The sequence below is a fragment of the Gavialis gangeticus genome, unplaced genomic scaffold, assembly GCF_001723915.1.
Source record: "Gavialis gangeticus isolate Ggan-Ray unplaced genomic scaffold, GavGan_comp1, whole genome shotgun sequence".
NCBI lineage: Eukaryota > Metazoa > Chordata > Crocodylia > Gavialidae > Gavialis > Gavialis gangeticus.
This window is the reverse complement of record NW_017729013.1, coordinates 1138969-1165387: the sequence shown is the minus strand read 5'-3', so window position 1 is coordinate 1165387 and position 26419 is coordinate 1138969. Positions and strand designations below refer to the sequence as shown.

The 26419-nt window shown below is 44.7% G+C and overlaps 1 protein-coding gene across 2 annotated transcripts in view; it reads right to left on the bottom strand.

Moving 5' to 3' along the window:
* The window catches only part of CALN1 (calneuron 1), a 219968-nt gene that overhangs the window by 100414 nt on the left and 93135 nt on the right, over window positions 1-26419 (bottom strand). For both annotated transcript variants that reach the window (XM_019511373.1, XM_019511371.1), the window contains exon 3: window positions 14803-14946. In XM_019511373.1, coding sequence (XP_019366918.1) covers window positions 14803-14946 — 144 coding nt within the window. The remainder of the gene's footprint in view (window positions 1-14802; window positions 14947-26419) is intronic.

Sequence of the window (26419 nt, the reverse complement as noted above, 5' to 3'; positions counted from 1 at the left end):
CTGAATATCCACACCTCACAGGTGGGGGAACCAAGGCACCAAGCAATATCAAGCCCCTCACCCAAAGTTACCAAGGAAGCCAGCGGCAGAATCAGGGAGACAGCTCAGATGTCTCCAGCCTATCTGGGCTGATGTCCTCAGGCATGACATTTCCAAACAATAATTCATGCAAACTCCACTGAGATATAAAGGAAATAAACAGCATTCCCCATTACAAAAGAATCTGGCTTTCCAGTCTTCCTGAGGCAAGCACACTTCCCTTGCTTGCTGCACCCCTTGGATATCTGCCAGTGAGGGGATCATCAGGCAGCAGAAGTGCCTTTTCTTCCTGCCACAACATTTTGTTTAGCATGTGCTGAAATATAAATCCTTAAAAATCACTGTTGGTCTTCCCTCGCTTCCTGGAAACAAATCCTAAAAAATATGCCATTTTTTAATATACAGGCAGACAAGGTTCTTTGGGTGAATCTGATATCTTTTATTAGACCAACTTAAATGGTTGCAAAACAATTTTTAAGCAAGCTTTCGGGTTCAAAAACCCTTTGTCAGGCTAAGGACATTTCAGCAGTTGGTGTGTGCTCTTCCTGAGTGGAATGAAAAATATATATTTTGAATACATATGCACTCTGTACAGCTCACTACAGGCTGAAGTACACATTTTTCTATTAAGACAGCAGAACAAGACAGTAAAACCCCCTTCTATGACCTCCCCTTTAAGGCAGCTTAGCTGTAGGACACCTGGGTGGAAATAAATATGGAGTGTGGTTACCCAACTTCAGCCAGACCCGAGTGAGGAGCTTAAACCCGTTCACTGGAGTCCACTATATCCCACAAAGACTGTGGTAAGACACAGGGTTTCGGAAGAGAAAGCCTGGACAAGGGTAGCAGCTGTGGCTCATTGAGGAGTAAATATACAAGATTAATGACATGACTTAGCCAGGTGAAGGACAAGCTGTGTTTCCTGAAATTCTGAGAAGGCATCAGATAGAAACCCAAAAATCAAGGGGCCACTTGTTTTTCCGTCTGTTTTGCCCAATAAGAAAGGGAAACCCAGATGGACTTGTCTGTTCCCTGTACTCAACCTGCAAGAAACCAGTCTGAACTGGTCATGGGGTTTTTGTTTCCAAGGCTTCTGTTATGCAGCCACCATGCCAGTACCAGCCTCCAAGCTATTTCAAGGCTCCGAGGCTTGTTCAACTCCCTAGCAAGAAAGGGTAATTGAGATCTCTAACTGCACTGCTGCAAGGGTCTTCTTTCCCCCATTCTAAGAAACTATTAACTACTCATGTGCACCTAAAGGGAACCTGTCTAACTATTGACCCTGGAAGACAGTGATTGAAGAGTAGGTCCAAGAGCTCCAATTTGGGGATTTTGAAACTTCAACTCAGATGCTTCAGGCTGTGAATGAGAAAGATACTGCACCAGAAGCATCTCCTCTGAGACAAAAGACCAAACTCTCCAAATGGAAGTCCATTTAACCTGTACCATTCCAACTGGCTCTCAAGATCTGATCCTGCACAAGCTCTTTTGCAACTGAAAACGAGGCAAGTTGCCTTAAGTACGTGACAAGAGGAGAATGATCCAGTATCAACAGTAGCTTATATTGCAAGGGGAAAAATATGGCTGTCTGCCAAATAAGATGTCAGCTCCGCATGTTCCCTTGGAAGCAACAGGACCACAGTATTAACATCTCTTTGGATGACTGTACTGCAGGTAAATGTACTGCAGGGCCTGCTGCGTATGGCCTCCCTCCAGCATTTTTGGCTGTGCCACTATGCGGTTTGGCCAAGCTGCTGCAATGCCTGTGACAGCATTTTCTAACGATAACCTCTGCAGTACAAACAAAGGCACCAGGCAAAGTGCAAGGGGCTGGTTGTGCAGGTGAAATAAATGTTGGGAGTCCTGTATGTTACAGCAGGTGACCTGCCTGACACATGATTAACTAGTCTGGCTAGATAGGGCTAATTATTTTTCTTCAGAAAGCTCCGAGAACAGAGCAACACATTCAATGTTGCAGGCAGAGAGACAGATCCACGTGGACATTTGAAACAAGGACAGGAGAGCCAGGTGTCTGTTCAAAAGGAGGGCCTATATTCCACACAAACATGAAGAAATGTTGGTAATGGGGCAAAGTCAAGCACTTGAAAGACCGAAGGTACCAGAAAGTGAGAGTGCAATCCGTATGTGCATGCCCATTAGGAATGTTGTATTGATCACATCATTTTTTTCCCCCGGGACCCTGGTTGCACTCAGTGTACAAGATGTACAGTCCTCAGGGAACAAGGCTGCTGCTCGATATTTCTTTTTAGCCTCATCTTTCAATGTGAGGCCCCAGGCACGCCATCCAGACGCTGCACTCAACACGGAATCTGCTATTGCTCGTCAGCCGTTTCCTGGTGCTCATCACTACAGTATCCAGCCTGCCTTGCAAATGATCTTTACAACCGCAGGGAAGGGGAATGGTATTATCTTTTTACAGAGGGAAACAGAGGCCAAGAAAGAATAAAGATAGCCCATGTGCCAGTGTCCGCTAATTTTAGATATCCAACGGAAGAGGGTCAGAGTTGATTTTTCAGGGTATTAGCCAATCATAACTTCTACTATCTTAAACTGGACCAATGAATACTCAGCAGCCCAGGGGCCAAAGTTTCTCAGGAAGCCAAAGCAAACAGCAACAGTGATTGGCAGGCTGTACAACTGAAGGTCTTAAGCAATTTGTCTAGCATGGTATGGGAATCTGGAAGTCAAACAGGAGCAATACACAGACTTAAAATGCAACTGCTTACATCCTGTTTTACTTCCTCATGTTCGAGTTAGCCAGAAAGGAGTAATCGACCATAAGGTAGCGTTACATTATAATGTTGCAAGTTCAGTAGTAGCTAAGTCACCAACAAAAGCAAAAAAAAGAAAAGAAAGAAAAGAAAAATCGAAAGAGATGTATCTAAAAATGGGCTGTCAATCTACTCATCAGCTTACTGATCCACTAAGCACTTAGTTTACTCAACCAGCTATATTTATTTAGGCTAGATTAGAGGGATGTACGCAGAAGATTTGTGGTAATAAAGTTTAGTATTCATCGCTCTGTAAAATAAATGGAGAAGCTCCTGGGATATGTGTCTCTGACATGTAGTCAAGGTACTATATGCTTCTTCAATTCAAAAGTGACAGCTGTAAGAGAAAGAGAGCCAAAAAAAAAAAAAATACTAGTTTTCAATGAAAAGTGAACAAAGAGCCATCACTATAATCCATTTCCTACAGGACAGGAAAGCACATCACAAAATCTATTATTTTACAGAAGAAGGGTGTCTTGCCCCCAGCCCCCGAACAACTAAGAGCCAGCTGTAAATGGTTTTTTACTGAAATCAAAAATAGCTGGACCTGATAAAATTGTTTAACTGGAATGAAAGGTTTGACATATGCCAGTATATAGAGAGAAAAGATAATACTGCTACAGGCCACTCGAGGGTCAGTTAAGTCAGTACCACCTAAATAAAGGCAAGTGCGATTAAAACCATTTCCTTCCTGAGCTAATTCCATTTGCCAGGTGAATGAGCTTTCCATCTCAGCAAAAAAGTTTAAAGTAGGAGAACTTGGCAGCTACATAATATCATTTTAAGAACAGGCTACGGATGTGTTATAAACCATTCATTCTCGCCTAATCATCTACTTAGATTTTAAATAGCATGTTTTGTCCTTCCATTTTAATTGTTTTCCAGTTCAGTAGCTGCTCATCTCTTCTAAGATTTCACATTGCAGACTAATCTACTGCACAGTAAAGCATCACCATCTACATGTCCACATTTACTGTGCAGCAACTTAGTCTACTGTGCAGTTGGCTAGTACCTGCAGATTCAGGTATATTTACTGCACAGTAGCTATTGCACAATAGCATGTGTAGACAGCTGACCGGGAGCAAACTGCATGAAGCATGAAATATTCAGCTACTTGCATTTTTTTTTTTTTTTTTTTTTTTTTTTTTTACTTCAGAACAAAGCCATTGAGATCAACTGGCACAGGTGACAGAGAAAGATCAATGTTTAATTTCTAGAGGGAGATTTTTATTTTCCCTGTTCACTTTCCAGTGCAACTCATATGTCTACAGCATTTCCATTCTCACTATTGTTTTGTTTTTTATACTGATCTAGCTATACTGGTAAAACCACTAACACGGATGCAGTTATACTAATACACAATTCCCCTTCCCAGAGCACAATAAATATGCTGGTAGAACTGTGTGTACCCAAAGCTATGTTTTATTACTTTAACTATACAGGATGGTGTTAAAGCAGTACAACTTGTGCAAGTAGCCCAAGATTAAAAAAAACAAAAGAAAAGTATGGTGGCCCCTTAAACATGGTGCTTTCAGCAGCTGAGTTGCTGAAAACAGGAATATCCAATTTAAGAGAAATGTTAACATTTTGAAAACCATGTTTGTTCTGAATCAGGAGGAAAACAAAATATTTTTGACATTTCCCCATATGTGAACAAACTTACTTGTGAAAACTTCAACTCTACGTTTGGACTTTATTTTTATATTCTCTCATGCCATGCACACAGCAGTGCATCCCAGGCACTGCTACTATGGATGCTTCATGACAACAATGAAAATGGTTGAAATATCTTCTTTTTTTATTTTCTCTTGCTTTAAAATCATTAAAGACTCCTACTACTTGATACTTGATCTGCTTTTCCAGATGAGTGGTTCTTCTTTGTGTAGTAATAAAACAGCCTGACACCCAGTTTTCACAACTGCTTTCATTACCTTGTCTCAGCCTGGAATCATTCTAGGATACTGCTCCTTTGAATACACTGGCTGCTCATGTAAATCTCTGGTTTAAAGCATTCCCTGTTTGTGTTGTAGTAAGAAAGGGTGATACTTCAGTGAAGTAGTGGTAATCCCAGAGGCACAACCAGCATTTTCTGTGCCCTGAAGCATCAGATGCATAACTGGTAGAGGGGGTGGGCACTGGAATAGAGGCAAGGGGCTCCAAGCTCCTAAGAACATAAGACGTGCCATACTGGGTCAGACCAATGGCCCATCTAGCCCAATATCCCATCTCTGACAGTGGCAGAAGTGGATGCTATGCAGGGAAAGCAACAAGCTGGATACCTCTAGAGTGATCTATCCCCTATTCAATACCCTCCCTGGCATTAATGCATGGGCCTATGGCGCCCAGGCCCAGGGAGGGGGTCAGGGCAGGCAAAAGTCCGGTTAACCACTGAAGCTTGATCATGTGTTAAGTGCATGAGAGCCGGTGGGAGGCAGCAGCTTGGAACTTGTACAACCACTCCATGGGGATGGCTGGGGTGAGATGGCAGCAAGGATCCCTGCTGCTCTGCCCAACTGGTCTCTCTCTCCCACCCCTGTGCCCCGTCTTTTCAACATCTGAGTACAGTACACCCGTCTGGGCCTCAAGTCGATGTACCAAACTCATCGACACACAACTCTACTCAGTAACGAGGACTATCTCTGGAACTTCGATAGCAACTCCAGTGCAGTGGCTACCAGTACTTTAAATCATTACTCCTCCCTCTATTCGATGGGATGCAGCAAAACATAGAGAAATAACGTGTATCAATAGTACCCCAGCTCTTCCCATCCACAGAGACCTTCAAGATCTCCCAACTCGTCACGTGATTTCATGAAAACCGTTTTAGACACAAACCAAGCACCTCCTATACCACAACACTGACGAATCGTGGAAGAAAGCTTGGGCAGAAAACACTTTCCCAAGTAAACAGCTTGCCTCCAACCAAACAGTGCAACAACCGGGCTTCGACCTTCCATGGAGTATGTGGACGACCCTTAATACAATACGCACTGGACATGGCCGGTGTTGCCACTGATGTACAAGCGACGCTTAAAAACCTTGCCTGGCTGCGACTGTGGAAACCCAGACCAAACCATAGAGTACATAATTTCATAGTTTCTAGGGTCAGAAGGGACCTGAGTAGATCATCTAGTCCGACCCCCTGCCATGGCAGGAAAGATTACTGGGGTCAAACGACCCCAGCAAGGTGTAACAAGATCCTGCCCCAGATATAAGTTTGAGGGCAATATCTTGGAGTTACACTTGCTTTCCAGCAGGGTATTGGTCTGGTTGGGGAATTTGGAATTAAAATTGGGATGACAGCCCTTGCTCCTAAAGCCATATGAAAGAAGATGACGCCGATCCCTGTGCCTGGAAGGAGCCTGATCCTGCCTGCCCTCCCTCCCACCCAAGTGTCAGGTCTCAGGGCAGGCAGGCAGCTTGGGACAGGCTGCCAGCATGCACGGAGCCCCCCCTCACAATGCTGGAGCCAAATCCATCGGCTCAGCAAAATCACATGGAGCTCCCTTGTGGCTGGCTTGGGTGGGGAACCAGGAATTGAAATGCACTGAAGCCTGCCTGTGTGCTGCTTGCGGCAGACTCAGACTGTGCGTGCGTGCGTGCATGCGGAGAGACCCCAAATTGCACCATATCCCTGCGCAGGTCAGCATGCAGTACTTTAGTCCTGCTGCCAAGGGCTGCTTTGGGGTGCAAAGAAGAGGAATGCTGCTGCCCCTTGGATGCTTCCTGCAGTTACTGACCCCAAATAAGGCTGCTGATAGAGAGGGGTCTGCAGATCACCCAAGTGATGGCAGCTCATGTGGGGAAAGTGTGAGCTCTTCCAAGGGGAAAAGAGCACTTCCAGGGAATTAGATGTAGATCTGTCCATCTGTCTAGAGAGATGCATTATATACAGAGAGAAAGATTGTGTGTGCGTGCGTGCGCATGCGTCTGTATGTCTATATAGATATCTCTAGAGAGAGAGATACGGGGGTGTGTGTGTGTGTGTGTGTATATATATATATATATATATATATATATATATATATAAAAATAAAGAGAGAAAGAGACAGAGACAGAGAGATTATGCATGTATGTATGTATGTATGTATGAATATATCTATACATTTTGGTTACATAATTAAGTGATGGTAGCATTAAAACAGGTGTAATGAGTATACAAAAGAGAGAGATTTACAGTATATGAAAATAGCATGTCTAATGTTTCAGGAATGATTTAAAAAATTGACATGTACTGTGTAGGCCTACTGCTTTATTTTAATTGCAAGAATCACTAATAGTATTCTTAGACTTGTACTCAAGGCCATTGGTATGGCTTGTATTTTTCCTGTAGTATTTTACCGTGGTGTAGGTACAATGTAAAATGTGTGTTTAAGAAAATAGCCAAACAAGACTCTACATGACCACTAAAATAAAACTTCATTCCTTTTGTGTTATTATACATTCATAGCAAACCCATGCATCCGAGTCATCTTCCTAAGGCAGTCGTTCTATTCAGTTTTGTGCGTGGTAAAACTGATTGGTGAATTTTGGCATTGTGTGTTATGCTTTATTTATTAATGCACTATGTAAATACTAAACAGGTCTATTTATTAATGCTTTTTGATACATTCATATTTATAATTGGGTGTGAGGGGCTCTCCAATTTTCTATTTGCCTGGGGCCCCAATAAATCTTGATCTGCCACTGTCCCTGGCATTCACCATTTATTGGGTTAGAGACCCCAGAGGAACCATCTCCAACCATTCTCTTCAATAGCCATTAAGAGATCTGTCATTCATTAATGTATCCAGTTCCTTTTTTAACCTGGCCATGCTATCTGCCTCCACCTCCTGTGGCAGCGAATTCCACAAGTTAAGCTCTGCTAAGTATGGCTTACTTTTGCATGGAGCAGGAGCAAGTGGCCAGGACCCACCAGCTAGGAAGTAGAGGCGTGGGACAGCTCCCAGCTTCTATGCCCAAAGGGACAGCTCCTGGCCAGGTCCCAGCTGTGTGGGAAAGCACCACTGGGCACAGGGCTTGTCCCCACGTGCATAGGGCTGGGATAGCTCTCCAGTGGCAGCTGTCTCCTGGCCCTGAACACATCACGAACCCTCCCCAAGTGCATGGGGCAAGAAGAGCTCTCCTGGCCCTGCGTGCATAGAGACTGGCCTTGTGCTTCCTGCCAGCGCCCAGGCTAGCACCCCAGGAGAGCCTGGAGCTCACCCTGGCTTCTTTGGGGAGCCAGAGCAGTACTTTACCGCACAGTAAGCGGTTATAGCATAAATAGCATGTGTAGATGTAGATGTGCCCATTGTCTAGTATGCAGAATACATTCAAACCCTTTACTTACCATGGTTATAGTGACAAACATCCAATCTTACTAACTTCCCAGCAGAAAGATGGGTATGCATTACCCCCGAGCTATAACATTCACATTAATATGATGCAGTGCTTCATATAGGAAGGAACACAAGACCTTATTTTGGTCTCAATTATACCCTTGACTATTGCAATAGCATCAGTGGGCCCTGGAATGCAAGTCAGAGCAGAATTTGGCCAAGGATATAAGAGCATGCGTCACACATGTGAGGAATAACAGCTGGACCATTCTATATGGTCACTGTGCGTTATGCAACTGCGCTCTGCTGCTTTACTGTGAAATTCCCCCCAAAGCACAGAGCAGAAATGAAATCTAGACACCACTTTTACCCTCGCAATGGGGTTTTAGCAATGTAAAGACCTCTGTTAAGGATGATTCTCATCCTTAAAGCAATGTAGGCACCAGTCTCTGACTTTCTTCCCCAATAATGACAGGCCACTCTGCATGCAAAAGCCCATTCTACTCTGTTTTATACTGGTTCATATATGGCTCTCTCAACCATTGTATCTCAGCTGTTTTCCCAAGTGTATAAAGTAGTGTGGCTCCAGTGATTTATTAGGTTCCCTTAGGGCTTGATATATTCCAAATATATACATTCTCGCATTTCCCCCCTGCCACACACACACAGTTTTATTTTTTGACATTAAAACAAGATGACAACCAAAATATTCCCCTCCTCAGCAGGCACCCTCCACCTCCTCCTTCCTTCTCAACTGGGCTGAAAAATCCATTCAACAATAGTAAGGAAAGTTAAAAAAAAACAAAAAAACAAAAAAGGAAAGCATCAGTGCCGCCACTTTAAGAAATCCAATAACTGCTTTGACCTCCAGTCCCTGCCTCCAGTGAGAACTGGGGAGTTTCTTATTCAGGGGAAATATTTGTATTCAGTCAGGCCACGCTAAGGTGAGTGTAACTGGATACTTAGTTCTTTGCCATGCTAGAGGAAAAGGAAAAAGGGCAGGGAATGTGCTGGTAAATAATTATAGAATCATAGAAAATGAGGGCTGGAAGGGACCTCAGGAGGTCACATCTAGTCCAACCCTCAGCTCAAAGCAGGACCATGCCCAACTAGATTATCCCAGCCAAAGCTTTGTCAAGCCAGGCCTTAAAAACCTCCAAGGATGGAGCTTCCACCACCTCTCTGGATAACCTGGTCCGGTGCTTTACCACCCTCCTAGCGAGAAAATTTTTCCTAATATCCAACCTAAACCTGCCTTGCTGCAACTTGAGACTGCTGCTTCTTGTTCTGTCATCTGTCACCACTGAGAACACGCCAGGTCCATCCTCTCTTGAACCCGCTTCAGGTAGCTGAAGGCCACAATTAAATCCCCCCTCAGTCTTCTCTTCTCCAGACTAAATACACCCAGTTCCCTCAGCCTCTCCTCATATGTCACGTGCCCCAGCACCCAAACCATTTTTGTTGCCCTCCACCGGACTCTCTCCAACTTGTCCACATCCTTTCTATAGTGGGAGGTCCAAAATTGAACACAGCACTCCAGGTGTGGCCTCACCAATGTTGAATAGAGGAGAATAATTACTTCCCTCAATCTGCTAGCAGTGCTCCTACCAGAGCAGCCCAGGATGCCATTAGCCTTCTTGGCAACAAGGGCACATTGCTGACATATTCAGCTTATCATCCAATGTAACCCACAGGTCCTTTCCTGAAGAGCTGCTGCCCAGCCAATCGCCCCCAGCCTGTACTGGTGCACGGGATTGTTCCATCCTAAGTGCAGGACTTGGCACTTGTCCTTGTTGAACCTCATGAAATTTCTTTTGGCCCAGTCCTCCAATTTGTGTAGGTCACTCTGAATCCTAGTCCTACCTTCTGGTGCATCTATTACGCCCTTCAGCTTGGTGTCATCCGCAAATTTGCTGAGGGTGCAATCCATCCCATCTTTCAGATCATTAATGAAGATATTGAACAAGGCCGGCCCCAGGACTGACTCCCAGGACACTCCACTTGATACCAGCTGCCAGCTAGCCATTCAGCTATCGATTACTACCCACTGAGCCCAACAATCCAGCCAGCTTTCTATCCACCTTACAGTCCATTCAACCAACCTGTACTTCCTCATCTTGCTTGCAAGAATGTTGTGGGAGACGGTATGAAAAGCCTTGCTAAAGTAAAGGTATATCACATCCACAAAGCCAGTTATCTCATCATAGAAGGCAATCAGGTTGGTAGTGGCGTGACTTGTCCCTGGTGAATTATAGTTGAGAATACTATGTTAAGCTGTGTTATTTCTCTTCCCCCACCTACCTCAGCTACATCACAGTTTGTAGGGTCGGAAGGGACCTGAGCAGATCATCGAGTCCGACCCCCTGCCATGGCAGGAAAGAGTACTGGGGTCAAACGACCCCAGCAAGGTGTTCATCTAGCCATTTTCCTTCCTTCTAGGGCCTAGCATTGGCACTGCCCATGCCTAGCCCCATACACTGGGATTGGGTGCTGGATCCAGTACACAGGACTTGGGGCTCCCCAGGGGTCTGGAGATTTGGCAGCAGGGGAGCAGTGCCATTGTGCTCCTGCCACCAGATTTCCAGAACCACAAGGAACTCCACCGGTCAGATGTCAAGGCCTCCCGGGTCAGAGGTTGAGCACCCCTCCTGCACTAAGAGATCCTTCAGGATAACGAGCACCACACATTGATATAAAATGATGCTGCTGTTTTAGCTTACGATGACTGCAAAACCATCAAGAACCATCCAAAATGCTTCTTCTCGTGCTGTTCATACAAACACAGATTTCATCCAAAATGAGTAAGGCACAGTTGCTCCCGAGCCTAGAATATCCATTCATTTTCAACTTGAAACTGATTTTAAAGGCTGAATTCTCACTCAATCCCCAGAGAAAATGGGGGCTACACCAGAACAGAAAGGCTGACTGCTTCTTGTTTTGTCATTATAATATACTTGTCTGCAAGGCAGATACAGTTACACTGCCATCCTCCAATGTAAATATACTCCCAAGGTATTATCTGATGAAAACCTTGTGTTTGTACTAGGTCTGTACAGAGTGGTTCAGATTAAACATCAACCATTGCCAATTTTATTACCTCACTATTAGCAGGCGCTGGCATCAGCCGTGTGTGGGGAAACATATGCCTAGTTAAAATATCTACCGTCACATCATTAGCTGTATCAATTAGAGGCCTCCAAATGCACAGAAGCTTTACTGCCTCTTCTGTGGCTCTCACATACTGTGGGGGTCTTATGAGCGAATGCTGCACATAATGATTTATCATGTAACCTGGCATCTCCGCTCAGAAATGCAGGCAAAGCATTGTCAAGTGCTCCAGTTTTCTGGCATTACCTTGGCAGATCGTTGCATCCCTCAACAAAAATGTATAATAGAAAGAAATGGGCTGTATAGGTCTGTGTTTGCAAATAAAGGGCCTTCTCCAAAGCCTACTGACTTAAATGGAAAGATTCCCAAAGACTTGACTGTGTTTTGGATCAAGTCCCTCATACTGAACGATCCTCAATCATGGAGTGAGCAACAAAAAAAAAGAAAATGAAACTATTTATATGGTTTCAGGTTGGTGTTACATATTTCAGGATAGGCTGCAGAAAAGAGCAAACCACTGAAGAAGAGCAAGCTTTGAGCTGCATCGCATTAGCTCTCTTTGCAAGCTAAATCATTTCTTCTCATAATATTCCCCAGCTCCTGCGTCACCTAAAGAACCTTCCCTACTAATCTGTCTTTGGTTTCATTTGCTTGGTTGTTTTTTTTTAATTGACAGTCTGCTCAATCTGCATTTGTGTCCCTGTCCAGAAATTTGATACTGTGAAATGGGCACCTTAGACATATAGAAAATAAGCAACACAGCTACATACCAAATTTGAAAGCAGGGGCAGGTGAATTGGTTCAGATAAAGGCTCACACCTTCATCTCAGTGCAAAACCTAAGCTCAAACGTCACAAAAGTTTAGTCCCCTCTTACCTGATCATTTTATGTCTTTGTGCACTTCTGCACTTAACAGTTCCTGCTGTGCTAGGAGCAGAAATGACAGATTGAGAAAAAGACCTCTGGAGTTTCCAGAGACTGCAGATAAGAGAATACCTGGAGATGGGACAGATGCTGAAGTGACACCCAAACCGCTCTCTTTTCCAAAAGCGCTAAGGTGGTAACAAACAATATGTGGACCTGCACCGCATTTTACTTTAAGTTTTGCAAAATCCAAAGTCAATTGCTCTTGTTCTATTGAAAAAAAGTAATTGGGAAAATGCAATAGTGCTTTAAAAGACTAATTTTCTAAAAGAATGGAGGCATCTACACATGCATATTAACATGATGCAATAAACTCTGGTGCTTACTGCACCGGAGTTTATTGCTCCCAGATGTGCGTTTACACGTGAGCTCAGACTCATGGCACATTGACCCAGGTCTCATATTCTGCTTCAGTGCAGGGGCTGCCCGCTGGCTAGCCCCGTTCTGAAGCACCATCACGCTCCCGCCAGCCCCTCCGCCGCATGCCAAGCGGGGAAGGGCAGCCCAGTTAGAAATCAACCTTGTTAGATTTCCAGACCGATTTCTAAACTAAAGTTGCAAATGACCTAAACTTAGAGGTTTGCACATCACTCTTATGCTTATCATTATAAACAACCTGATTTAAAAGCAGCACACCTTAACTGCACTCCACAATTTATCTGGGAGCAGAAGCACTCCACTTACATTTGCAGAGGTATTATTCATTTTTCTTCGTTTCTAAAATGTTTTTGTTTATCAGAACAATTTTATAAAAAGAAACAATAATACACAGAACCCGCCCAAATGTGATGCTGCCTGACGTGATTAATACAGTTGTCTTATACAGTCTGCAAGGGTTTTGCATCATTTAGTATAATTTTTCACCGTGTTTCAATGCTGTCAAGTCATCATGCAGAATAAGGTGAAAAGGTTTGCCTGTTACTGCAGCATCCATGCACATTTCAGACATCAGAAAAGTCTTTAGGCTCCCTGACCAGTCCCTCCAAGGACATTTTAAAGATTGCCCATTTACTCTGATTTAGTATCATTGCAGACATATACCAGCTAAAAAGTTCACTCCCCCCACCCCGGTTCCAAAGTCTTGATGCCCTATTTCTCTGTTCACTTTACTAAAGGGTTCCTTTTCTTTTGTTATATATTAGTCGCTATATGAGGGAACACACTCCAAAAGACTTTGCAAAAAGCTATTGTACAATTTTCAAAACCTTGTCTTTTCAGAACATACAAAGGTTTAACATTTCAGACCTAGCATGGTGAAGCTCCTATCCACAGCTAGTTTTCACTTCCAAGCCAGAGATGATGCAGCGACGTGAAATCACTGCGTAATGAGGACTGGATTGTCTGGAGTGGTTGGTTTAGGGCACAGGTAGTATGCAACTCAGCCTTTTGCTTTGGAGTGACCAGTTCAAATGCAGCCCCAAAACAATGGGCAGGTCTTTACAATGTGATGCAGTTTGGAGAAAATAAAATGTGTGTAGTGGTCTCAGCCTAAATTCACGTTCAACCAGCACTTACAAAAAACCCACACAGCATGGCTGCCTCTGCTACAGGGGCAGGCAATTATTTTGGGTGGAGGGCTGCTTACTGAGTTTTGGCAAGCCATCGAGGGTTGCATGACAGGCAGCCCAGGGCAGATAAATATTAATTTTCTAAATTGTTCAGGGGCCCCGTGGGTCAGACAGAATGGCTTGGCGGGCTGCACTTTGCCCCCCCCCCTAATTTATAGACACTGACCTGGCCTTTCTATTCTAGAAAAGGTCAGAAAAGAGGCATATAGAAGGGCCATTTGCACTGTTTCTGTATGTGCTCTGTGAATAAAGGGAGGACTTCAGTGTCCAGGGTGGCCAGCTGACGCCTTCCATGCTTACTGTATTCACAAAACATATCTGAAAATGAACTAAGGAGAAAATGGCTCAGTAAGACATTTTTGAAAGGCCTCAGTTTGTCACTTCCCCCTGTATACCATTTGGAAATAATAGGATCATTCTATTTTCAATTCTAAATATATGTTTAAAAGTAGACAAGGTTCTTTGGGTAAATGTGATACCTTTAACTAGACCAACTAAATAGTTGGAAAAATTGTTCTTTGCAAGCTTTCAGGCACAAACACCCTTCTTCAGGCATAGGGAGGGTCTGCTGGTGTTTTGTGTTCTCCTGAACGGAATAGAAGCCAATATGCAAAATGCAGGTTGTGAAAATACAAATGCCGGGCAGTGAGGATCAGAGGCCATGGGAGACGGTAAGTGCGAGACAGGTAGGTGGGGTGAGGAAGGAGGTAACGCTGACCTGGTAAAATGTAGAGAGGTTGCCTAGGGTTATCGAATGGCAAGCAGGTTACCATCTATCCACGTTTAAAGGTTTCACTGGGTGCAGTTTACAGGCAGAGCAATATAATGGATGAAAGGAGATAGGAGACCTGCTCCTGATTCTGCTTTTGATGTGATGTGTGACATCAAGAAAGGTCACTACCTCTCTGCGACTACCCTTCCACTCCCACCCTGTCTGCCATGCTTATTCAGCCTGTAAGCACTCGGAGGCAGAGACTCTCACTATGAGTTTGACTAGCAACCATATGTAGGGGTACTGTGATGGTAACCGCAGCAGCATCAACGACTTACCATCCATATCAAGACGTTGCATGATAATTGCCAACTCCACCTCACTGGGCATGTATCCCAAAGAGCGCATAGCCATGCCCAGCTCCTGCTTGGAGATGAAGCCATTCCCATCTCTGTCCAGCACCCGAAAGGCTTCACGGATTTCTGAAATAATGAAGCAAAGAAGAAGGGTGAAATAGTGCCACAAGGCATCAGTCTCTGGTTGACGCACCAAAATACAGCAGAATCATATATCTCCCTTTATCCTGAGAATAAGTGTTTGTGCATGTGCAGGATATTATTGACTCTAAGGCTTCAGGGCACAAGCCATGCAGCAGACCTCAAAAAATACTTGGCAAAAAATACAGAATTGTTCAGCCTGGGAATTCCTGCACCTCTCTGCGGTATCTGACATTGATCGTTGTGTGATGTAGATGAACTGCTCCATACAGCTATTTCAACGTTCCCGTAATAATAAAGTAAATGCTGCAAACAGACACATAACAGAATATTTCATCCAACAGGTTCCAAGTACTTTTCAAACTGTATAAATGAGCCTCTTGGCACATTTGTCAGCTGGTAAAGAATATCCATCATACATGCAGAGTCATAAGACATTTACCTATGGCAGGGTTATAGATCCCCAAGGCATGACCATTTAATGAGGTCATCCACATCATCATCTTCATGTTCCAAGGCAGAAACAGAATAACGGAATAATTTCAATTGTTAAATAGTTACACCAACATAAATGAGAAGCAATTTTGGCCCACAGTCTGAGATATGTCTAATAGAAACAGTCTGAGGGCTTGTATCTCCAAAATGAAGCCCTAAATGCTCATTTTCTTCCTGGTCCAATAAATCAGGATGGAAATCTTTTAAAAAAAAAACACAGGCACCTGGGTAACTGCTATCTCCCAGTACTTTTCGTAGCATTCCTCCAATTTACAATTGTTTTATTGCTATAAACAGCCTCAGATCAATAAAAACATTGTAAGAGCCAAAGGAATCACTTCCATCATTCTTCCCAACCCTGGCTCAGCTTTTGACGTCTGACTTTGTGTTGTTTTTTAATTCTGGCTTCTTCACCTGAAGCCCTTTATAGCTGCTTTAAATTCCAGGCAACTTAAGCCAAGAGCACCTGCTCCTGGGTGTCCATATTCTGACCATGCTTTGATCATGTGGCTGGTACTCCCAAATCTGATGTATTTTAGGGCTGTCTCAACTTTGAAGTGCCACTATCAAGATCCCTACGGTTACTAATCTTGGGTTGTTTAAAAGGCAGGACGCTTTACCTCATGGCAATCCTAAAGTCTCAGCCAGATGGGATACCTGCCTAAGGATTTGGATTCCTACTCTCCTTTCAATAGACACTAAGAATAAAAACACAGGATGCTGTATTATTTTTTTTTCAGGTAGATCATCAACTATTAATTAGTCCAGCAGTCTCACACCAGTTGTCTCTGCAAGAGCTTTGCTACGTACATATATACAGTCATTATTTAACATGGCATCAGGTCTGTGAAAGATCAAATAAGACAAGAAGTCTTGCAAATACAAACCCTTACTTGAAATTGTAAGAAAAAGAAATCTGCAGTGATTTGGACATGTAACAAGAAGGCCTGGCATCCTTGCCAACCCCATCCGGCAGGGTGCTGTGGACGAATGAAGAGGAAGAGGAAGACCTGCGACAAGCTGGACCACCAACATCAACATAGGTGACTGGTGGGGGGAGTATGGGGGAGCACATGCCCCCTGACAGGGCCGTCCCCTCTGCCAACGTCTGTAGGTGCTCCATGTGCCCCCACAACAGGGTCACCCCTGCCACCAGCACCTGCGGATGCTCACCGGCAGTGTCTGCAGGTGCCCCACCCCAGACTCAGGAGGCACCAGTCGCCCATGAACATCAAAGACCGGATAGGATTAAAACTGATTGTACAAGGATTGCAAAAGACAAGGAAGAATGGAGGAAAGTTACTGCTACATCAAAGGTGCCCCAACAGTTAGTGCGGTCTTGGGACTGACTGACAGTCCTGTTTATCTTACTCAGGCACGATTTGCATGGAGGTTGACTAACACATTTCAGTTTACCCAGACAGATAACATCCCTTTCAGGAGTAAAACTTAAAATAAGACAGGAGACTTGAGAAACTTGAGTTAGGTGAACCTCAAAGTCTTTCTGCTGGACATTCCCCTCAAGGGACATGGCTCAGACAGCCTAAAAAGAGCACCAAATTACTCCCGTTCTTTTAATGAAGGCCTGGAGCTGAAGTCAATACTGCTAGCAGCTGTATTATGTTCACCAGATTGGTCACATAAAGAGTACTCCAAGATGGATGGCTGCTCCTCTTCCTTCTCCAGCATGCTGCAATTGCACTAACTGAGTCCCAGACACACACAGCGGGATTATTCAAGTTCTTTGGAAAGCAGGAACATGACACAGAAGAGCTATTTCTCCTTATCTGCTTTTACTGGCCTATCTCCATTCACTTTTTTCCCTTTTACCCATTCAGGTAGAGATGTGTGACTGGCCTCTAATCTTTCAGGCCTATTTCTTTGCATTATACCTGTTTCCTGAATAATGTTACCTGGCCAGTGCTTCTGTGGCCTTTACCAAGTTAATGAAGTAAATACAATGAAGTAGATGAGAAGGTGGTCAATGGATAGGGGGCACGGGGTGCTGGGAAATGAGGACGTTTCCCTATAGCTGTAAACATTCGCTTGTCAACCAGAATATTTTGATTTAGAAATGCTGCTATGATACCTAACAGAAGTTATAACCCTGCTGCCCCCAGGCTCTCAGGCTCCTCAGCAGACTGGACTCCTTGGTTTCCATGATCTCCCCACTGGTGAAGAGAAGTGGAGGATCATGGAGGCCCTCAATATATCATGAGAGCTGACCCCATAGAGAACATGCATCTGAGGCAGCAAAACAGTTGCCCTATGGCACTGCAGCACCATATCTGATTCATAACACACTTCAGGCTTTGGAGGTTTGATATTTTTTAAGGAAAAAAAAAAAGGAAAATTTCCCTGAGAAAGTAGACCCGTTGGGCAGAGACAAAGGTAATAATTGCACTGGTATAAAATGATAGATATAAACTGTTACGGTGCGTCCCCACAAGTGTGTGCATGCGTTTCCCCAGGGACAAATAGCAGCAGCACATAGTTGTGCCACAGCTATGTGGTCCCTGGGGAATGCCCCTGTATGCACGCTCTGGCATGCGACAAATTGCCCCGGGTGGGATAGGGGAGGCTGGAGCCAGCAGCTGAGCCTTGCCCGGGGTCCTGGGGCTGCAGCAGTGGCAATCAGGGTGCATGGAGCCTGGCTGGGTTTGGGTTTTGGGTTTGCACATGCTGCAGCCATGCACGCTTTTTTTGGGTGCAGGGTTTGGGTTTTTTTTACACTGGGATCTCCTGGTATCAAAAAAACCCACCGCACTGCTGATTAGTAGCGTGGCGAACAACACCTGCACACGTGGTGCGTGTAGTCTGTGATGCTACAGACTGGTTCGTGGTGCTGCAAACCACACGTGCACACTCAGGGGGATGCGCCCTTAGAGTGTAACAGTTAGGCCTATATGTCCCTCACACAAACAAAGTTAAAGCAACTTAAATTCATTTCTAGTGAATCTTTTAAAGCTCCAAGGCACCCTCTAACGCACATGAAATCAAAGTTCACACATGCACTACTACTTAAAAAAAAAAAAAAAATCTATTGTGCATTCAGCATCTCAAGATACACTTTGATTTGCTATGGCATAATGTTGTGGCTTGCCATTTCTAAGTAACCAGTTGCTTTGATATCATCCACCTAAGGTTAGATCCAAAGCTCATTAAAATCCCAGGGAAGGTTCCTAGGAATTTCCATAGACATTGGACTAGACCTATAACCAATATTTTTCCAGTTCACATATGAATTAACTACAGCCTCTTTATATTTAAGCGAAAGATAAATGCTTCCCTAGACCCACCTTCACCCATGCTTTGTAATCGCAATAATATGAAAAGACGATGAGTCTGTTCAAATCAGGCATGACTGGAAGTTGCAGTGCATAATGCAGGGAACCTTTGGAGTAGGAATGAATCCCATTAGGCTCTGCCAGTTGTAGTGAAATTTATTTTCATAAGCTGTGCTGAAAGCTGAAGTGAAGTAAATATTACGGTACAATCAATTCATTTAAAAATAATCTTTTGACAGCCGAGAGAAACAACAGAGCTAAAAATATTGCGAGGAACTAAAAAAAATACATATTTAAAACACGAAAATAGGAATTGCTAACTTCAGAAAACTTTATAAGCCACAATGGGATTTAGGCCTGAGTCCAGCAGTGCACTTAAACCCATGAATAAGCTGCATTTCTACGTCACTGTCAACCCGGGGTTTCTGAGCCCATGCCTGTGGAGTACACATATGCTGAGGTGCTTTGCCGGAGTTGGGCCCTTGATCAGAATTCCCTGCACAAACCTGGGTTCAAGCCCTGTTCTGCCTTCATAAATCTGAGCTTTTAACCAAGTTTCATGCATCCCTGACACACCACTTCTAACCCCAAATGTAGCTTTTCCCAGCCGTCTGTCTATATATACCACTTCCTCTTGGAAGGGTCTTTGAAGACCTCGAAATAGGTTGGGCACTGTACAAGAAGCGACTACTTCACTCAGCATCTCTTTTTCATCCCAGTGTCAACCTGACCTTTTTAATAATTTTTCTTTATAAAAAAAACAAGTCCTATATTCTGTTCTCCAATATACTCCCTGTTGCTTTCTTAAGCTTTACCTCATTTCAAAGTCAAAAGGCCATGCACCCTTTTAGGACACAGTCAAGCCAACACCAACAGTTACAAGGTGCAGAACAGTGGTTCCCAAACTGTTTTTTATTAACTTTTGGTCACATGGTCTCCATTTCCTGCTATGGAATTAAATTACCAGAAGCTAAAAATACATCAGTGCTTTTCTTTTATGAATTCTACAAACAATCAATCACGGTAGTTACCATGACAATGGATGCTACTGGATCACAAGGAGGAGGGTGAGAAATGGTCCATGAAAGAACCTTTCGGTAAACATGCTGGGCACGTTATGAAAAATATTGAGAAAGCCTGTATTTCGGCTAGACGCAGTTTGGGGGCAGGTACTGTCTACTAGGCACAGAGAATAGCACAATGGGGCCCTAATTTTGGTCTCCACAGACCACCTTAATTAACAGCAGCATGAAAAAGAGCCTAGACCATGAGTAGAGACCCACGCAAGCCAGGAAGGTAATGTCTCTTGACAAATCTATCTTTTTGAAAGCATTAAAACTTAGTCCTCAATGACCCCTAAGCTGGGAAGCATAACTGTATAGTAGATGGCAAAAACCATATCAAGCAGATATGTTCATATTTTGCTGTTTTCCACTTGGAAATTTCCTGTATTCCTATTCCCTGGTATAGTACTTGGCATCACTTTGTACTGGAGCTGCCCCTCCATGCCACTGTACACAATCTACTCCCAAACACAGGAAATGCAAACAGTATTACAAAAATAGAGGATGAAGGGATAGCGGCAGAGGACGCATAGTGGGATTTGAATATGGCGGAGCAGCACGTTCCATTCATGATGGCACTGGGTTGAGATGCAGGCAACTTTAGTTCTTCTGGGTGATCCTGGGCAAGGAAGCGCTGTGCCCCAGTTCTGCCCTCAGTAAAGTGGATAATGGATACGGACATCTTGAAGAGCAATTTCAAATCTACAGATGAAAAGCCCTATATAAGAGCTAGCTATTATTATGAAAACTTTTGAACTCAGAATGAATCCAAGTAATTTCAGCTACACGTGCCAACACACAAGAAAGACCTAGTGTCAGATGGACCATCAGCGAAGCAGAACGCTGCACAGCCATCAGGTGAATGAGGGGCGAGAGGGGTCTAACCAATCCCCGTGGTTGCTGATATTTGGTTCCACCCTATTTAACGTCTTCATTAATGATCTCAAAGAGGGAGCAAACACAACGTTAATTAAATTCACGGATGACACTTAGCTGGGAAGGGGTGCAGGGGAAATCTAGCCAGCAAGGACAGAAAAATAACACGAAGAAACAGAAAAGAACAACAACAACAAAACGATACTGGGCTGGAAAAATGCAAACTAAAAGACTGAGAGAGAAGAAAATGGCCCTGAAACATCGCTAGTTAAGTGAGAGCAGGGAACCTGAGAAGTGGCAATCCAGAAAGGAACATAGCATGATGAACATGACTTATATTGACTGCTTTCAGTGATTTCATTCCAGGGACTCGTTCAGTGTGGCTGGTTAACGAAGGGGCTGGTTAACCAAAAAGTGTTTCCACTTCACTTCCATTCAGAGGGAAAACACCGAATCTCGTTCAGCGAGCAGCCTAGGAGTTAAAACTTTTCAACCTTCTGTACTTAGGGGGACCAGACTGGAAGAGGGATGATTACTTCATGTTCTGTTTGGCCTGTTTTTAAGGTACATTTCTCATGAAGGTTTTGCTTACCATGTTTTTCCCCAGACAATGATTTATGTCCCACAAGCCCTAAGAGGCAGCAGAGTACTCATTTTTCAGAATTATTTGAGCATGCAAAAAGGCGGGGGGGGGGGGGGGGGGGGGGGGGGGGGGGGGGGGGGGGGGGGGGGCTGTTTTTAATTAATTCCCATTCTCTGGATGCATTTAACAGCTGCACTTTGTAGTTTTCGTTATTAGGCAGCACATGGCAATTCTATTAAACCGCAAACTCCTCTGAGAGGAAGGAAAGAAGGATCAGGTGAAATAAGCACTTTTTTTTCTTTATTTCCTTTGCGAAGTGCACGAAAGTAGACAGCTGTCATGGTTGTGACTTGCCATCTAGTCTAGCAAGTCATTAACTTGCTGCATTTAAATCCATGAAGTTTCAAAGGCCACTTCCTCTTATAACTTTAGTTATTCTGTTTCTAGCTCTTTCAATGATTTTCATATCAGAAGAGTCTTTCACAGAAGCAGCTCTTTTGCCAGCGATGGATATTAATCTTGTTTTAAAACTTCCCTAACGTTCCTCTCCTAAAGTTCAGCAGTGGATTTATTTACAGGTGATCCCTGGTAACTAGAGGCAACCATCATTACTCTTTGCTGCGCGTCCTGAGAGTGCATCACAACTCTCTGCGAAACAAATTCAGCTTGAGCAATCGCTGTCTGCCAGCTAGCCTCAGGCACTGCAGATGGTTTCAATTTATTTCAGTAGGTATAAATAATCAAGTAATAAATTTGTAATTACACTGTAACAATTGGCCACCTTAAGTGCTATGTAATCACCAGATAAGTACTATAGGGTAACTTCTGTCACTGCATTGAGTGTAGCAGTTCAGTAACCCTTAGGCTTTCAAGTGGTCTCATTAACTCTGTAGCTGGATCAGGCACCAAAATACAGACACAATGGACTAAAAGCGCCCTGTCTTCTGCGATGTACTAGGTAACATTCATAATCACCAGACCTGTTTGGCATTTGTTTCCATTGCTAAATGGCACGAAGTGTTGAAATGTCTCAGTTTTTCATGGAATGCAAACATTTCATTTAAAAAAAATCCACCTGGAAATGCCAAAATGTTTGCTGCTGACTTTTTTAAGTCAAAACCAAGCATTTCAATACTATTGGATCAAAATGTTTTGATTCAGTGCTGAGCAGTGTTCACCAGCATCGCTGCAGTGTCTCATGGGAGCTGCATTTCAAATGTCTTATGTCTCCACCGTGCTATACACACAGCAGTGTGGCAGCTCGGAGGGCTGGGGCACAGAGAAACACTGAAGAATGGAGAGTTTCTATTCAGTTCTCCACCCTGAAATATTTCAAGTAATGTTGATCAGACCCCAAGCAAAAGATTGCATTTTGATTTCCCCATTGAAAACACAAGAAAAAATGACAATGTTGTCCCTCAAAATGATTTCATGAATTTGCTCTCAAGAAATTCCTAGCCAGTTCTAATAATTACCAAGCTATCTGCCTGCATATGCTATCACCATATAAAGGCACAGAAGAAAGGATACATTGCAGTATTATCTCCCCTCCGGCCCCAAAAATAATAGTAATTTTTTAGTCCAAGCAATGAGTGCAGGACTGAGAGCCCATAAGGATGTTTATTGGAAAAAAACAGCCCTGATGCGGGCAACAGCAATGCAGACTTGGGCAAACTTCCCCTTAGGCTGCTCTTGTCCTGGAAATATGCCTTAAGCCTGATTTGGACGGAGCAGACAGAGTAGCTTATAGTTGTCTGAAACCTGCGGCATCTTGTATAGCCTGCAAAAGAGAAACGCTCCGAAAGCTGGAGGCCAAAAAAGTGTGGGGAGATACAAAATACTGAAAATTACTATAACATTGCTACATTTACTTCTCTGGGACAGTCTTTCAACTGGGAGGCACATTAGGGACCTGATTCCCATCCCACTGAAGTCAACAGCAAAATTGGTCCCAATATCCCTGAGTTCTGGCATGTTGAATTAGCAAGGAATAATTCAACAAGTGGTGATGGTCAAGGGTGGACATTTACCCTTGTCTTAACAGCGGATCAAAAAGGACTTTAATGCCCTGTATCTGACATAAGCTAAGGGGGGAAAAAATGAGGGAAATGCAGTGATGAACTGCCACATAGAATATGTTTGATTCCCTAAGGGCACAGTGCAAATTTGTACTGGTTCTAGTTATGATTGCTCTGTGGATCACTGAACGCAGGTTGCAGTGTTATTGATTGCTCAATCAATTAAACGTGGTGTGAAGGAAAGGTTGGCTAGTCTACCTCAGCGTGCTGGGTTTTCACCTCCAGAGACTGAGGATATACATTTGTGCCAAGAAAAATAGCAAGCACAGGGGAGTAATTCAAACAGGAACCAGGGAAGAAAAGCGTTACTAGAATGGTTAGGAGAATGGGCAGCCTGTTTCGTAAGAGGAAGCTAAACCTGTATGTAAGGTTTAGCTTTCCAGGAACGTTACCAAGTAACATTACAAAGAAATAAATTATGCCTAGTTGTACTAATTCCATGCGTGTCCAAGCCTACAAATTAGACACTTGGAGCAGTCTTGAATGCGAGTCCCTTGTGACAGTTAGTAACTGGGCTCCGTGACCCGAGAAGCACCTTTCTGTCCTGTACCTTACATCCCTACAGATGTGCAGGAAGAATTAAACCGAGTAAAAGATGTAAATGCAGGTTTATTCCTGGCATATCAGGGGTCACTGCAAGTAGCAACACGAAGATGGTGCGCTGCTACCCACTGTTTTTTGCACAGGTTATCACCGTGATCCTTGCACAGGATAGCGTGATGACTCCACATCATCGGCAGTAATGTTATCTACCCAAAAACAGGATGTTCTCCATAGCCAGGTTGGAGCCTGACTTATTCCGGAGGTGCAACAAAGACTGCTAAATGACCTGGACCTCTCTCATGCTCCCCTCCGCCCTACCGGCTGCTCCCTCTGTTTTATGTAAAGCTCACCCGCTGCTTCTGGCCCGACAGGCTTCTCCCAGCTCTTGTGCTGACCCTCTCTGGCGCCGTCAGCTGCCCGCCCAGTTCCATCTGTGTTACTCGCAAGGCAGACACTGCCTCCAGCCAGGCACTATTATCGCTGTCCCTTTCCTGTTGGAAAACTTGGCCCAAAGAAGGTCCGCAATAGTGACAGATTGTTTCGTTCACAGTTTTGCATTCTCGCTCTCGCAGCCAAATGGCTCAGGAGGTGGGTCTCTCTCTCAGGCACCCACAACCCAGCCAGGCATTTATAAATATCAACATTTGGGAAGGATAGTGGCTACATAAGCAAGCACCTCATTTCTATTCACTGGCCAGAGAGCCTGTTTTTGACGCTCCCAGCATTGTCACACAACATTTTACAGTACATCATTGTCATCGAGTAATATTGGGATTGGGCATGATGCCAATCCTGCCTTTAATGCAACTGTAGAACAGTCCCATGGTCCCGCAGCACGAGCCATGAATTCCCAGCCCCTCATAGATGTGCGCCACAGTTTTGTGTTAAATAGAAAAAGAAGCATCTTCTTTTGTTGAACTATTCCACAAACAGCTCGGCAGCATAAAATAAAGAGAGGGACAATGAAAAGGAGAAATATCATCTATCTTTAAATCTGCATGTTGGTCCAAAATAAATAAAACCAAGGCAACAGCATAAAGGGCAATAGATTCCCTTTATTTCCCTTCTTTTCTTTCTTTTTATCATGAATTATTGTGCAGCTGAAAGGTGCCAGCTTGCCAGCCCTTGAAATCCAGTCTTCTGTTTACCCAAAGTATGACACAAGCAGCATTCGTGCAAGTTCCCCCAACCCGTCTGCCCTGCGGAAGACTAGCCAAATGCTTTGATCTCAGGGGAACTGAGGGAATAGGTCAGCCTCTATGGTTCATTCAGTCTTTGGTTTCTCAGACGAGCCTGCCAATAAAGGCTGGTGGCCTTTTGTAACATCCACCTGGAATCGGACTAAGATGGCAGATTAACATTTTCAAAGCACAGCTGGGAAAGGAGCTCAACGTATCTGATTAGTGATTCTGAAAAAACAATTCATAGCAATGAAAATATATTCCTTGCCACCACCACCAAATCCAACTGAATGTGCAGCCCATAACTTTTTCCTTTACAATTTAAAAACCTGACATTTAAGGACAAATGGGACCACTCTCTTTGACTGTTTTTTTTTGAAGACTCTGTCTCTTTTTCCCTCTTCCTCACCCATCTAGTACAAATCAGTGACGGGAACCCCTACACCAGGGGTGGGCAATTATTTCGGGCAGAGGGCAGCTTACCCAGTTTCGGCAAGCTGTCAAGGGCCTCATGGGTAGCCCCGCCCCTTGACAGGTGCTCCGCCCCCTGGACACCATCTTGGGACCAGTGTCCCAATTTCTTTGGACCAATGTCTCAGGGCCAGCACCAGTGGGGCCCAGAGTGGGCGCAAGCTGGCAGGGGTCTGTGGAGCCAGGCTGCACCATCAAGGAGAGGGGGGAGCTGGCCTGGCTCCATAGAGCCCCTGCTGCCCGGGACCCTGTACCCCTGCCGCCCTGCTCTGGGCCCTGCTGGTGCTGGCCCTGGGACACCAGCGTGGGCCCTGTGCTCCCGCGCCCGCTCACTCCCAGTGCCCCCTGGCCTTGCAGTACAGGTGGGAGGCAGCGCACAGCACTGACCCCCTGCTCACCGGCAGGGAAAGAGCTGATGCGGAGCACGGGGAAAAGCGGCCCCTTGCCCACCCCCTGCTGCAGCTGCCCACAGCCTGTGCAGGCATAGGCAGCCGCACATGGGCTGCGAGTGGCTGCAGCTTGGGGGGGCTGGGCTTGGGGCAGGCAAGGGGCCACTTTTCCCATGCTCAACACCAGCTTGCAACCCGCCTGTGCTGCCAGCTTAGGCCCCGCCAGCTCCGGGCTTGCCCATCAGGGCTGCGCACGGTGGGAGCAGCTGCAACCTTCCCCCCACCCCGCCTGCTTCCTGTGCCGGAGCTCGCACACTGGCCAGCACAGAGGTGGCGGTGGCAGCCTCACCACAGCGCGAGCTCCAAGCAGGCAGCAGTGGCAAATGCTGCCCAGCACGGCAAGCGGGGAAGGGGCCGCAGCTGCTGCCACCACGGCGCAGCCCCAATGGGCAAGCCCAGAGCCAGTGCAGGGCTGGGTTACAAGCTGGTGC